The 15,317-nt window shown below is 36.4% G+C and overlaps 2 protein-coding genes and 1 long non-coding RNA gene across 6 annotated transcripts; 2 read left to right on the top strand and 1 right to left on the bottom strand.

The window, feature by feature from the left end:
* Positions 1–1,560: 1,560 nt before the first annotated feature.
* Positions 1,561–4,044, top strand: LOC140009707 (uncharacterized). The gene is made up of 2 exons (XR_011817232.1): positions 1,561–2,305; positions 3,359–4,044. It is a non-coding gene; the product is annotated as an uncharacterized lncRNA (long non-coding RNA).
* Positions 3,105–9,050, bottom strand: LOC113696988 (organic cation/carnitine transporter 7). 4 transcript variants are annotated; one of them, XM_072055973.1, is made up of 8 exons: positions 8,950–9,050; positions 8,654–8,825; positions 8,455–8,540; positions 7,331–7,599; positions 5,322–5,559; positions 4,542–5,052; positions 4,185–4,387; positions 3,105–3,612 (listed from the first exon to the last, which is right to left on the bottom strand). In XM_072055973.1, the coding sequence occupies exons 4-8, from the start codon at positions 7,597–7,599 to the stop codon at positions 3,376–3,378; spliced, it is 1,458 nt and encodes a 485-aa protein (XP_071912074.1). In that variant the 5' UTR covers positions 8,455–8,540; positions 8,654–8,825; positions 8,950–9,050; the 3' UTR covers positions 3,105–3,375. The 4 variants fall into 4 exon arrangements, with proteins under 4 accessions (XP_071912074.1, XP_027072177.1, XP_027072179.1 ...); XM_027216376.2 differs by having other exon boundaries at positions 8,455–8,551; XM_027216378.2 differs by lacking the exon at positions 8,455–8,540.
* Positions 9,051–14,426: 5,376 nt separating this feature from the next.
* LOC140009221 (uncharacterized) lies at positions 14,427–15,317 on the top strand. Its single transcript, XM_072054105.1, has 3 exons — positions 14,427–14,883; positions 14,980–15,099; positions 15,233–15,317. Exons 1-3 carry the CDS (start codon positions 14,440–14,442, stop codon positions 15,296–15,298), a joined length of 630 nt encoding a protein of 209 aa, XP_071910206.1. The 5' UTR covers positions 14,427–14,439; the 3' UTR covers positions 15,299–15,317.

Below are 15,317 nucleotides of genomic sequence, written 5' to 3' on the forward strand. Positions count from 1 at the left end.
GCAACTGTTACATGTAGAAAATGTTTATTATATACAAAGCAATTAAAAGTTTATTGAACTCTCAAAATGGAAGATTATCATATCTAAACTAAGTTGTTGCATATTTTTCTTGGATTGTGATAATAAGGGGAGGAAATTTTCTATGTTGTGTCAAACTAGTATATACAACAAAACCTGAACAAAATACATACTAAAACATTATGATTTGGATACAACAAATTTTGTTCAATTCAAGTAGTTGTAAACCTTTTCTGTTATATTTTTTTATAATTATCCATAATTTTTTTTGAAGTTTTCTTAGTCAATATAACATATTATAGTGAAGTTAATCATCAATTTAACCTTTTATTTTCTCATTAATTTGTTATAATGTTTTGTCTTCTTATTAATATCATGATTTTCTTCTAAACCAATATGTATATCAAATATAGTTAACTTTAATTATCACGCATAGGAATATAATAATTGGAGATAATTTTAACACATACAATAATTGGAGATAATGAAAATGATTGGTAAATATAGTTGTATATGGACAGCCTTTAATTTTAATTAACAACATTTTTTAGATGTAATTTCTTGAAACTTTTCAATTTTTTATATCAGTGTCATGGTTGAAATGCAATAACTCTAATTAAAAGATATGAGGGTTATTTAGACATAACAAAAACTAAGATCAAAATATGTTTACATTTACACCCCCTATTGCCAAGACTCATCATACCTTTTATATAGTAATGATGGGTGCCGAACCTGTGCAATAATAATTACTAAAAAGTCCTAATTACCACCACAATTAATTATAGAACAAATCCAAGTACTGGAGCGGGACCTTAGGTGTGCAATGGGTTATTTGATTCACCATATTTCCGAAGAGTTTGCTTGATCCGATATACCAAAATTGTCTATAAAAATACTAAATTCGCATACAATGGTAAGTAGGGTCGATTCCACAGGGAACGGGTATGAAGTTGTTTCTTTCCAAGTCAATATAATAAAATTGGGAGATGATTAATGGGATGAAAATGAAAATAAAATAAACAAAATTCAAAAGATAACTCCACAAGTACAATTTACTAAAAATAGCAATCAATAAAATTCTACCCAAAGGATCAACTTTTCAGGCACGGTCCAATTAAATGATCATCGATGCAAGGATATTTCATTCATTCGTCACTAGGTTGGTTATAGCTATCAACAAGTTCTGACAGCCAATTCTTCCTTACTTTTTCGACAGTCAAGGTACGACCATTGACTGCTTCTCTAACCAGAAAACAACTCTGGGTACGACCGTAGGAATTTAATTATCCAGTTGCATTAAGGCTAGAAAAATCCAACCCTAACCAATAAACATGCTAAGAGAGTTTATTTAAATTAGATCTTGCATTCCCCCAATATAAAGCCAATTATGGTGGTTGTCACTAGATACCAACTAAACGAACAATTACGGATTCAATTTAGTTAATGTGACAGTAGGCTATTAAATTAAATCAAATACCCGGCCGTTGATATTCAATTAATAAAATACCCATGAACAATTAATCCAGGAAACACAAGAATCGCAACAAGTTGGAAGAAATAATAAAGATTCGATTAGATTTTACAGATATTATGAATCGCGTCTTCGCATCGACCTTTGGGTAGAGGAGAAAACTACCCGCTCCTCATCGTATCAATTTCGCGTGATTTGATTGATTCCATCCGCAACAAACATCAAAGAATTTGGAACGATCAAGAAAAAGGAAAAAGTCTTCCTTTTCCCCGCGTTGGTGTTCGGGCTGAAGCCGAAAAGTACAACGCAAAAGCCAACGAAAATTGTATAAGGCCAAAGCAAAAGCAAAAGAGTCAAAAGCGTGAAAGCCAAAAAGCAAACGGAAGTCTACAATGTCTGACCGCTATGGGAAAAGAAAATTAAAGCTAATGTATCAATTAGACGTGAATTGGCTTTGCTAATTGCTGCTGAGAGAGAAAAAGCAAACGTCTGACCCAAATTGAAACTCAAGCTAGAACTAATTGATTGCACGTGATTCTGGCTCTTTAGCCGCCGCAAAAGAAAAAGAAACGTCTGATGCCTAAGGAAGCTAAGAGCTCCTCTCTTTATTAGACGTGAATCTGGCTTTTAGCCTTCTTTGAAGCCGCCGAAAAGAAAGGAAAAGGCTCTGCACTTTGCTTCCCCTTTAAAAAGGGTTTTGATCCTCTGCATCTCCGCGGCCCACGCGATTCACTCTTGATTTTCCGATGTTTCACTTGTTTTACCAATCTCCCGGTCCGGCTTTTAGGTATAGCTCTTCGGTTTCTGTCGCAGGTACGCCATGAAATAGAGAGTTTTCTGAAAATTTACCTCGTGAAAGCACTTTTTACACCAACCACCTACAATTCATACAAATATGAAATATGAGCAAAATCTCAATACTTAGCACAGTAAGTAGCCAAAATTAGGACAAAATAACAGTGCAAAATATGCCCAATAATTGCTCTATCAATCAAGTAATGATAATGATATTTAAGCCTTAAGTACCTTGATTATGTGTAAGGATAGTAGGCATAAAATACATGCCATGTGAATGCATACATCAATATTAATTATTTTTCACTATTTAAACATTCTTTAAAATTAACTTTACTTAAAAAAAAAAAAAAACTTAACTCTGTCCCAGAAAAACTGCAAAATTTTCAACAATCGAGCAATGAAAACTGCAAAATAATGATAATACAGGGGTGCAAATTACAATTAATCCCAGAAAAATTGTATCATTAGTCAAATATATGTAGTGGTTAGTGTCCATAACTGTTTTAGTGTCTACAATTTTAGAAAAATTTTGGGGAAGATTGGAAAGGTAACTAGTTATTTTGGATTTGATTTTGTAGAAAAGAATGTTCATTCTTTTAATGGTTCTTTAATAATTATGGAAAAGTAAAAACCACATCTTTTTGTGTTTTTAACAAAAATTACGAATAACAAGTTTCTTTTCAAACTTGTGAGGACATTTTTAGCAAATTGCTTTTCGCAAGAATAAGGTGAAAGATCACTGAAATTCTATAGACAGAATGTTGCAGTCAGCTGCAGACATAATCCATCTTTCAGATCAAATTCCTAAACAAAATAGGCAAAGCAAATTGTAATGCGTGTTTATTAGGTGATGAAAAATGGAACAAATACATGTTTTACCAACATGGGATTTTAACAGAGAACAATAAAAGCTAGGGTGGAAGTCAATTTGGATCGTGCTCAACTTTGGAATCCATCATTCATGATGAGGGAAAAAATTGTCATCTTTTTCTTCCATCAATGTCTGTTGCCAGCAGGTATGCAAGTGGTGCATTTACCAATCTTTTGTGATATTATGAACTCTTGCAGTCATGGCAAAGGATAATCTACTCCTCATTCAACAAACTTGTGGTGTCACTCAATCCTTTTCCACCAGTCTCTATAGGTAAGAAAAGCATACAGAATCCTGTGAGAAGTATCACAGCCTCAAAAAGAACAATTGCTGCTGTTTGATGGCAATCCCTGACTAAGCCAACCGCTACAAGAGGGCATATCATTCCACCAATCCTTCCAATAGATGTTGCACTTCCAACACCAGTTGCCCTCACTGAAGTTGGATAAACCTGTAAAATGCAAACAGATTTTAAGTGTCATTTTCTGTTCATTGAGATCTATTTTCTAACCTTTGCTTCCAGGTCAAAGTGGCCCAAACTAAGGGAGGAAAGTTGTGGAAGTAAGAAGAACTTGCTAGAGCCCTTTTTCTTTACGTTAGTCCGAGCTAAACTCAAGTGAAGTTACTTTTTTTGTTTTTTCTAGGTGCTAGTGTGCTACGAGAAGCTGAGACACAATTCTTTTTCTCTGCTTCAACTTCTTGTAGATAATTCAGCTCCATTCAAGAAGGAAGGGTTCGTGTTAGTAAAATTTAAAACTAGGAAATAAACTTCTGGTCAAAGTTCATTATTTCTTTGCCCTTGTTTCTGCAGATTATGAGTTATTGAATTTCATGAAATATCTGCTGTTCACTTATAATGTATTTGATATTACTCTCCTTCATTTATCTTCATTTAAGCAACAGAAGTCAAATTTTTGATAGATAATGTTTGCAAATGAAGGCTTAGTCTCAAGTCCAGTCTGCTGCGTATGAAGCAACAAAAAGAATGAGCAATGTGAAGAAGAAAAAGGTTTTGATGTTTACCTCCCTTGAGTATATAACAACAGCATTGGATGATGACATAACAAACATGCGAGAGCCAAATAATAGAGCTGTTGTCAGAATCTCATTCTGATGCACAACCAGTGGTAGAAGCAGAATAAAACCTAAAGAACATAAAATCTTCATGGTGAGCTTCCGGCCTAATCTGTCAAGAATAGCTGCAGATATAACAAGCCCGGCTAAATCTGTTTAAAAAAAAAAGGGAAATGTCATTACGATGTAAGCATATTCACAAATCACAATACAGGTATTATAATGGACAGGCAACAGCATTAGTTCTTAATGTTGTTCAAATTCTAAGGAGCAAATGTAGGATAAAAACGAATTCCAGAATGTCACCTGCAAAAGATGTGATAAATACATCTCTGTAGAGGCTAGCATCCTTTGCACTCTTCAAAATGTTAATGGTTGAACTACAATTAATTTGGTTACTACTCAGCTCAGATGTCAATAATACAATTCCGTAGTATGAAAATGTATTAGAGAAGTATAGAAACCATAGGAGAAGAGTTGTCTTCCTTAGTTTTGATGAGAATATCATAAACAATGATGATAAGTAATTATCTGAACTACACTTCCTTTCTCTTGCTGAAGACAGAAGAGAAGTATCTAATAACGGATAATGTTCATCTATCTTTGCTGTTCGATCTAAGATAAGCATTCCAGGAGGAAGTATTGTCTTGTTCATGGCTGCTGCTTTTGCCAATATCTTCTGGGCTTCCTCCATTTTTCCTTTCACACAGAGATACCTCGGCGACTCAGGTGTAATCCCAGAAAGGAGGAGTACAATGAAAGATGGTAAACAAGATAAACCTATTAGCCATCTCCAACCAAATCTTGGCATGATAATCTGCAAGCAAGGAGGGAGAACTTTAATGGGAGTAATATGTATGTTAAAGCAGAACAGTAGAAAAATTCTTCATTCCTGGAAAAAAAGGAGTTTTTATGCTTTGGGAGCTATAATAAACTACCTGCACTAATTAATAATTTCAATGGCCACCCAAAGATAGCTACTTTCTTCTTTCAACAGTGAAATTAGAACTCAGAAGTGCAATTGAAACTAAGAGGAAAACAAACTATGTGACAAAATTAAGCTTTAGCAAAAGATGCAATATATACCCATGCAAGTAAAGCTTCAACTACTGATCCAAAGGACCAGAAACTCGTGAGTGCGATTACCCAAACACCTCTATTAGCTGTGGGAATGAACTCCATAAACCAAGCTGCAAATACTTGTCCCCCTCCTACACCAAAACCAAGCATACAACGAGATACCAAAAATAACTTATAACTTGGGGATAAAGAGCTACAGATTCCAGCAACAGCCACTAATATCATTGTACCAATAAAGGCTTTCCTGTAAAAGGTGGGAGAGAGAGAGAGAGAGAGCGAGAATCCATTAATGATCAGAAAGACCATAAACTGAGGTGAAGGAGAAGAAATGCCATACTATGCAAAGAAAGGAAAGCACCTAAAGCCAGAAAGCTAGGAATTTCACACATGTTTGGCTAAGCATGATTCAGCTAGATACCTTGAAGAAGGTTATGGTACTTTTGCTAAATCACATCATTACTTTAGGACGCTTTGTTTAGGACGGATGTGATATAGAAACACCAGAGAAGCCAAAATTTTGACTCCATATTCCTTAGTAGTGTAGTTTTGATTCCCTTCAAACGGAAATACCAAGAAGCAAATTGCAGACTGAATTGAAGACAATAATCAACTGAAAATAAGAGAAAAGCACATTGGTGCATTGTTGCAGTATGTTAATGGGAACTCTGTCCCATCTGCATTTGATTTGCTATATGAATGCTTCAAAATAAGTTTTCAGGACATGATGAAACATGTTTCACATGCCAAAACATATTTAGTGGATTTTATGTTGCCATCAGCTTCTCTCTTGAATGCAGGCCAAAAAAAAAAAAAAGATTAGGAACACTTTGTGCTTCCAAAGGAGTGCTGTGCCTATGAAAATCCACTTTATGTTATGAAGAATCCCATTAAATAACAGATAAGAATTACACCACAATAACAATACTAGGCACAAGACGATATGTGATACAAGCCCTCATACTCTATAAAGTGTTTTCCTGTGATGTTGAATCAGTATAAACAGTAAGTTTAGCTTTTGATCCACAAAATTCGCCTTACTACAGGGTAATTTGTATATACCTGCCAAATCTGTGCCTAATTGTTTTTGAGGTTGTAATCAACTAATCGGAAACTGGCCACTGCAGGACATGTTCTGACCCATGTCTAGCATTTTTTTAACTCCTCCATCTGGTTTATCCTGATGCTGCTTTCAGCAGGTCTGACATACTATTTTTGTTGTCTTGGTGAACCAATGCGTTTAGTCCCAAATCAGCTCAACTGGTTCCAATGTGTATTTTATTTTGTAGGTATTCTCCTTTAAACTGGTGGCTTTCACCCTTATGATATATTTTAGTTGGGAAAAATGTATTCCTTCCTTAATATAATCTTTTACAGTTATTAATCAGAAATTGAATATTCTTTGTACCAGAGTTCTTCTACCTATAAGGAAATTTGCATTTAGTAAGAAATGAAATCTGCAGAAGCTTCACCAGGATTTGTTGACTTCACAACCACAACATTGTTGATTTCTTCTGTTTTCTTTGGGCTTTAGTCGAACAGAAATTAAATTCATGAATTCATCCCAAGTTGAGAACCAACACTAACATCTATGGTACAGCAGTAGCTCCTATGCTTACTGAAGTCTGTGTTTCAGTTCTGAGCAAGAGCATCTAATAGGTTTCTCATCACTTGTTAAACAAAATCAACTCTTCTGTAATTTCACCTCAAGTAGAAATGTTTCCAGATATGTAAAGTGTGTAGAAGGATCCTACCCCAAAACAGTGTGAGGAGGAGTTTTGTCAGCTGTTGCAACAGCTGAAAACACCGGCACATTGTAATTATTGGTGGGAACTCAGAAATTAGTTCAACAAATTTTAGATAATTTTCCTTGTATTGAAGAAATATTGAGGCAGATATCCATTAATACAACTATTACTCATAAGTTAAGCAAGAAGCAAGTTGCAACATGTGTCGCTTTCTGTCAAACATCAGAGACACTTGTATCTGAAATTGTGAAAAGAATTATACAAAACTACCTTCTTCCATATGCATCAGATATGATGCCCCAAAAGGAACATCCAACTAGCATACCAGCAAAAACCACAGATGTTATCAAGCTTTCTTCAGCAGGAGAGAGTCCCCACTCAGATTGGACTGCTACTCCAACGAACGAGAGAATCATCATTTCCATTGCCTCCGAAATCCAACCAAGTCCAGCAAAAACCAGTATGAGCCCCTGGAACTTCCCAAATCCGATCACGGAAATTGCTTCCTCTGGAGTATAGCCAATGCTCTGATCCCCCATCTAAAGAACCAAAGAAAAGATAATTAGTGATACGAAGAGAACAGCAAGATTTACTAGTCAGATAAGGCAGAGCCAAGAACTCGAGAACAAGAGTTTCAATCCCCTTTTTCTAGTTAAACTATAAACCATGTAGATGTGCTACTCAGGTTTGAGGTCATATCAACACCCAAGTGATACACTAATTCAATGTTTCTGTTGCATAAAATGAATGAAAGGATAGTAAGAATCACCCTTCCAAGGGTGCCAAACTACTCCAAAGCCATAATCGTTATATGCATAACCACCTTAACAATTAGTTCATGCTGACCATGTTGCAACTAAAAATTCACCAGATGCTTAACAGACCATTTAATCCCATATTTGGTGCTTGATTTCTAGACTCTTTCACTAATCCAGATGGTGCTCGCACCCACCAAACAGCAGAGAAGCTCAGGCTGTCTACCCTCACAAAGGCGATCCCATTATTTAAAAATCTTGCAGGCTTTCTGCTGGCAAGTCTATGAATGATTTATCGTACAGGTTAAGAAGGATGAAAAAACGTGAAAACCTAGTAAACTAAAACCTAGTAATCAGCAGATTCTAGTGCTGATTCGCTAGTTGCAATTTAAACAAAACCCTGGCAAAGCAGTTCAACCTACCAAGTATTTATCATGTAGTACAAGAACATATGACTTCATATACATATTCACCATGGCAAAAATCCTAGTAAACTAAAGGTAAGAATCATCATTCTTTACCTCAGCTCCGTAATCAATTCGCAGAAAAGAATACGAGCAGAATTATAAATGTACCATGCTCCCATTCAACAGGGACAAATCCATAACTTGGCTAATCCTCAACATGCAAAAGCATTACCTCAATTTCTCCGCCTATTGTTGTTGAGATTTTCTTTAATGTAGCAGTTGCAAACTGCGAAACCTGGGATTCCTCACAACTTACAACTGCAATCCCACTAATAAATATGCATGATCATTCAATACTAGATGCAATTCAATAACGTAAAGATAAAAGTACTACTTATAAAACATCTCAATTCAGGCCTACAGAATTCTACCTCAATTTGTAGGATGGCCCTTTTTGCAGCTCCACCTACTGAAAGCGTTTACATGACCAGATACTGAAGAGGTCGCCATCATCAGATTGCTGCATAATCCAATTGCTTGAAAGTTTCAATCGAGACTCATTTGACCAGTTGTAGCGTGTAAGGAACAACAACTCCTTCATTGCTACAGACGAAATGATCAGAGAGTATGAGAAGTTAACTGATCTTTTAAAATACTTAAATCTGTAGAACTTTGTAAATTTAAAATAACCCTTTAATAACGAAAAATAATCCATGATTTTTCTCACCTTAGACAATAGAATCAATTATTCTTTTCTTGTTTGTTTGTGTCAATGTAGCATCGGTTGCCAAATCAAAGCCAGATAACAAAGTTAATTCGAGATCATAATTATAAGGCCTAACGTTTCAATGAAAAACATAATATCAGTAATCAGTATCATTCATGAGTAATGACAAGTCTTGACTTACAAAATTCACGGGGGCCATCATTAATATATAATCAGAAAAAAGTACCATGAATTTTGTCCATTTTTTTTATAGGTGGTTTCTGTCTTTAGTTAGAATTCGTGTATTGGACAACATATAACTTGTATCAAATCAGTCCCTCACTTCTTTAATTACAACAGCCAATTTGGCTTATATTAGTGGAATTCATTTTTCTATCAGTTGGGCAATTCAATTTGATCAAGAGATATATACAACTGAAAGATAAAAGGTTAAAATCATTGCGATAGTATTGTACATATTTCACTTAAGTCTATATAATTCAACTAGTAAGATTCGTTCACCTTACAATTGTCGAATTCGAGCCCGTCATCATCAGTTTATCATGGATAGATAATTTGTAAAAAAATATGCAAGTAGCCCTCCTTCCTTGAAATAAAATAAGATTTCCTCCTTTCTAAGCTATTTTGACCAAAAAATATGCATCTCACTTGTGCAATCAAATTATTCTACAAGTAACCCTATTCAACTAAAGAAAAATGAAACAACAAGAAATTGAAAATCCTTCCAGCTGACTAGCACTTCAAGTACATTCTGATGCCATGAGAAGATTTTGGATTCACTAGCATGGCAAAGTAGGAATCTGATAAAAAAGACATTCGTTGTATTGAAATGAATTAACACATGTTATAATGTCTTCATGTGTATTAACGAATAACCAAAAAAAGAAAAAGAAAAGGGAAAAAGCATTGGGACGTGTTTCTGCTGTCTCGTTTTCTTTTCAGACTCTTTTCCGGTGAATTTGTATGATCTTATCTTGGTCTCATATATTTGCTTGATCGTCTAGACTAATTTGATTTTAGCTGTTATCTATACGTGAAAACCAACTCATCAATCTTTCCATCTTTGTGTTCAATTAGCAGAAAAGAATACGTATAGAACAAACTACGATCATAAAAGACCGAAGACCGAAGAGAGAAATGTAAGATCCACAGACAACGGGGATCAATCCATAACATGGCCAATCTTCAACTGAAAGAAAATCTGACTTGGAATCTTTTGTTACACGATTTCTTAAAATGATAAGTGTCCGAAAATTTAAAGACTCAAGAGATGTTCCCAAACTTGGTTTTTTATTTATCATTAGATTTGATTTGTGTCGATTAGATGATGGGTGAGTTTGGATCATGATTCATGAAGTCAATTAACGTAAACATTTTTCTGAACACCAACTCCAATATCCATATCCTAAATATAACGTAGACCATATCTGCAAAAGCAACACGTATAACACAGCAAGCAAATGCTTTGAACAGTCTCCCAAATACTACTAATAGCTGATCAAATAGGACCAGGGGAAGAATAAATGGGAAACAGATTCGAAAGTAGAGGAATAAGCGAGAGGTGTAGGAACGGTTGTCTCTTCTTTTTTTTTTTTTTTTTTTCATTCGATACGATAGCTTCCTGCACTATAGGGAGGGGAGGGCCTGAAGAGGTCTTGGAATAATTCGAAAGAGACTGACACCCGTTTGGATTTTTTTAAGCAAGGCCACATTTAATTGTGGCCAAACCTTAATGCATTGGTGGTGGCCACCAGCCCAAATGCTGTCATTACAACCATTTTTGAACGTTGTAACATTCTTCGAGCAATTTGTAATTCTACGTGAGCGAGTAAACTTTATAACAGACACGTAATTACTATACACGAGACACTTCTATTAAAAGGTTATATAAGCAGTTAAAAAAGAATGGGAGAACTGCACAAATAGTCCCTCACATATTGCAAATGTGAAAATTTCGTCCCTCAGATCGAAAATGATCAATTTTAGTCCTTATCAAATAAAAAAGGATCAATTTGAGTCCCTTTTCACTTTTCCGACTGATTTTTGCCCGGAATATCTCACGTGCACACCACGTGGCCAACTTTTCAAGGGTAAAAATGCCAAACCACTTATCTGTTGACCAAAACCAAAATGTAAAGGACGAATACTGCCCAAAAAAAATCTCCATTTTGGTACTAACTCACCGTTCCATCTCCGATTCCTCTCAACCCAAACAAAAAAACTTAATTATCACTACCCACTACCCAGCAGTGGACTGATGTTGATGGAAAGGAGTGTTAGTGACTAAAGCGAAGAAGAAACAGGCATACCAGAGTGATGGACGAAGAAGACATTCAATGGATCCCAAATTACGGTATGTTTTTCTAAACCTTAAACTGTAAAATTTATGGAATGATGTCAGATACTATGTGAATAGTTTAAATACAGTTGAAATAAGCATGATTTGTGCAGTTAAGAAGCATTATTATATTGATTAGGGTTGCTGGTGGTCAATTTTATGTATTAAATTGTTGTAAGTACATGTGGTCCCTTGTATTGTGCTGTGTTGTCGCTTTACATAGATGGGCTGTCGGTCCCAAAACAATTTTTTTGTTGTTAACTGTCTCCTAAATGGTTGGCAGATGGTATGAATCGATTTTCTATTAGGGTCCACTATGGAGGTGAATTCACTGAGTTGCCGAACAAAGAATACCGCGGGGGTAGTGTAAAAATTGTTAACTGTTGCAATCCTGACAGATGGTCTATATTTACACTTGATAGGGTTGCAGAAAAACTGGGTTATCCTGAGTTTACTGTAATATACTATTACTTAATACCCGGGAAGAACATGGAGGATGGGTTAGTGTATGTGTTATGTGAAGATGTTGCTCAGGATTTGGCTAGAGACGGAGTGAAATATGGTTTGGTTGATGTATACTTTGTGCACTTAAAAACCTACTCCATAAGTGAATGTGAAGCTGGACCATGTAAACCAAAAGAGGGGACTAATCCTAAGGAAAATCAACAGGGTAGTAAGGTGCATGAAGAACCTTCTGATGTAGAAGAAATAATGTTGACTAATATTCCTGTAACTCAATCAGAAAATGAGGGTGAAAAGGATAGCATAGGTGCTGGTGAGTCAGGAGTTAATAAACACATAGAGGAAGCAGCCATAGGAGAGAACTTAGGTGAAATGCTTTCAGAAGTTGACATTAGAGTTGCTGATAAAGGGGATAGTGCAGCAAATATAGGAGGGCCTGATCAGAATTTTAGAAAAGAACAAGATTGGACAAACTCAGAAGTACAGAATACAGGAAAAAATGCACCTTCTACTAACAAATCACCAAAAGAGAAATCATTAAAGAAAAAATCCTCAACAAATAAAGAGCAGGCTGAAAAAGTTGAGAAAAAGAAGAAGAGTAAGAAGGAGACACATGCTGAGGAAGATGAGGAATGTGCTGATGGTGACAAGTTCATTGATAGTGACTATGAGTTCAGTGATGAAGAAGACATAGTAAAATCTGTTAAAGACAGAAAAGCTGAATGGGAGAAAATTGCCAAAAATTGCAAATCAAATAAGAGTACAAAGGAAAGAACATGTCAAGTGGAGAATGCTGAGATGGAAGAAGATGCTACTGACTCAGATGAATTTGATAGTTGGTGTGACTCAGAAGTAGAAGAAGATCAGCCAAGAAAAAGAGCTAAGTTTCCAAAATTTAACCCTGAAACTGATATGATTGATCCCAAATTTGAGGTTGGGCAGATTTTTACTTGTAAGCAGTTGTTCATGAAGGCATGCAAGAGCCATGGAGTGGTTCACGGAAGGAAGATAAAATTCAGTAAAAATGATGGCAGAAGAGCTACGGCTTATTGCAAGGACTGTAGCTGGAAAGTTTCTACAGCTGTTATGCTAGACAAAAAGACTTTTCAAATCAAGAGCATGCAAGGTAAACACAGTTGTGGGAGGACATTTGACCACGGACTAGCAAATTCAACTTTTTTGGTTGATAGATACAAAAAGGAGCTGGCTGCCATGGCCGACATGAAGGTGAGTACGCTCACAGATAAAGTGAAGACTGATGTTAATGTCAACATCTCTAGGTGGCAAGCTTATAGAACTAAGAAAAAGGCAGAGAGTTTAGTTAATGGTGAACATGAAGCCCAATACAACAAACTAAGAAACTATTGTAGGGAAGTAAAGAGGGCTAATCCTGGCTCAAATGTTTTCATGACCACTGTTGAAGATGATGAGGGAGAAGATAGGTTTGAGAGGTTGTATATTTGTCTCAATGCATGCAAGACAAGCTTTTTAAGTGGTTGTAGGCCTGTTGTCGGGTTAGATGGCTGCCATCTTAGAGGGCCCCACAAGGGTGTGTTGCTTACAGCTGTAGGAATTGACCCCAATGATCAGTTGTACCCCATTGCCTATGCTGTGGTGGAAATAGAAAACAAGCTGACTTGGAAATGGTTCGTAGGTGAATTGCTGAATGACCTCCAAATCAGAGATGAAAATCATTGGACAATTATTACTGATAAACAAAAGGTATGTTAGTGTATTTTTCTGGGATTTTTTTAAACTGAGTTTGCTAGTTTTAATTTGATGATCTGGTTTCACCTTTTTATTTGTTGAAGGGACTGATTCAAGCTATTCAAGAGTTGCTTCCAGATGTGGAGCATAGGATGTGTGTGAGACACATGTACAATAACTTTAAAAAGCTGCATGGTGGTTTGGCATTAAAGGAGAGAATTTGGGCACTTGCAAGAGCTCCTTACAAAAATCTGTTCAAGGCTTTGATGGAAGCTTTGAAAGCAGTTGATGAGGGTGCATTTCAATGGTTGGTTGACAACACAACACCACAGCAATGGTCCAGAGCTTACTTCAGAACCTCCCCTAAATGTGACATTTTATTGAACAATCTTTGTGAGAGTTTCAACTCCAGCATTTTAGAAGCAAGGGAGAGGCTTATACTAGGTATGTTGGAAACAATACGACTTTATTTAATGGTTAGAATGGAAAATAAGAGGGAGTGGATGCAGAAGTATACAGGAAAGGTATGTCCCAAAATTTTAAAAAAGTTGGAAAAGGTAAAAACTGCTTCTAGTGCATGTATAGCTACACCTTCAGGGGACTGGAATTATGAGGTGAGATGTATGTATGGGGATAGGTACACTGTGAATTTGGCTAGCAGAACTTGTAGTTGTAGAAGGTGGGAATTAAATGGCATTCCTTGTGCTCATGCAATAAGTGCCATTGCTTTGACAAAGGAGTCTCCCGAGAACTTTGTTCATGAATGCTACTCAAAAGAGGCCTATATGAAGGCATATGGGCCTATAATATATCCTCTCAATGGTGAGCATTTGTGGAAGGATTTGAAACAGGGGCCTGTCCTACCACCTGAAACCATCAAGCTTCCTGGCCGGCCAAAGAAGGTAAGAAGAAAAGAGCCAGATGAGCCACCAGCTACAACAACTTCTCAAGGACAAACAAAGAGACTGTCTAGAGTTGGTCTAATGGATTATAAGTGCAGAAAGTGTAAACAGAAGGGCCACAATAGTAGGAAGTGTCCAAGCAGTCATGATCAAGAGAATGTCCAGCAACAAGCTGCTGCGGTTACAAGTAGCTCTCAATCACAACAGCAGACTCCCAACACTATGAATCCTGGTGCAAACAAGCAGTCCCAACCTCAGCAGTCCAATTTCACACCTGAAGCAGTTTTTGGTGCAAGTGGCTCTCAATCACAACAGCAGACTCCCAACACTATGAATCCTGGTGCAAACAAGCAGTCCCAACCTCAGCAGTCCAATTTCACACCTGAAGCAGTTTTTGGTGCAAGTGGCTTGGAGACTGATACAAATGACCAAGTCTTGTTTGATCTCATCAGTCAAATCCCGGATCAACCTACAACCAGCCAACCACCTACTTCAACATTGACAACAAAGAATGCAACATCTCCAGTTCATGTTTCTCTATTTGTTCATACTAATAATAGCATGTTGACTTCTTTCTATACTATTATTTATTTACTTGAATTTCTGGTTGCCAATTGTCAGGGTAAGAAAGTCAAGTACAGATGTGGTGTATGTCGGAGATTTGGACACACTCGAAGTAGTTGTGATTCAACATTGGCCTCTCTCTATAAGAGACACCCATGGGAACCACCTGGATTGGCTGTAAGTATTGTCTACTACGTGCATAGTCTAAAGAGACTGCAAAGATATCTACTTTTAAGACTGCAAAAATTGCTATTGACTGTAAGTAATTGACTGTAAGTAATGACTTCTTCATTGTTTTTTTTTGTATCAGAGGCCCAAGAATACTGCAAATATATCTACTTCTAAAAGTGCTGCAAAAAGGGCTAAAAAGGCCTAGATGACTGGCCTGTTATTGC

This window comes from Coffea arabica, chromosome 6e (genome assembly GCF_036785885.1).
Source record: "Coffea arabica cultivar ET-39 chromosome 6e, Coffea Arabica ET-39 HiFi, whole genome shotgun sequence".
Taxonomy (NCBI): domain Eukaryota; kingdom Viridiplantae; phylum Streptophyta; class Magnoliopsida; order Gentianales; family Rubiaceae; genus Coffea; species Coffea arabica.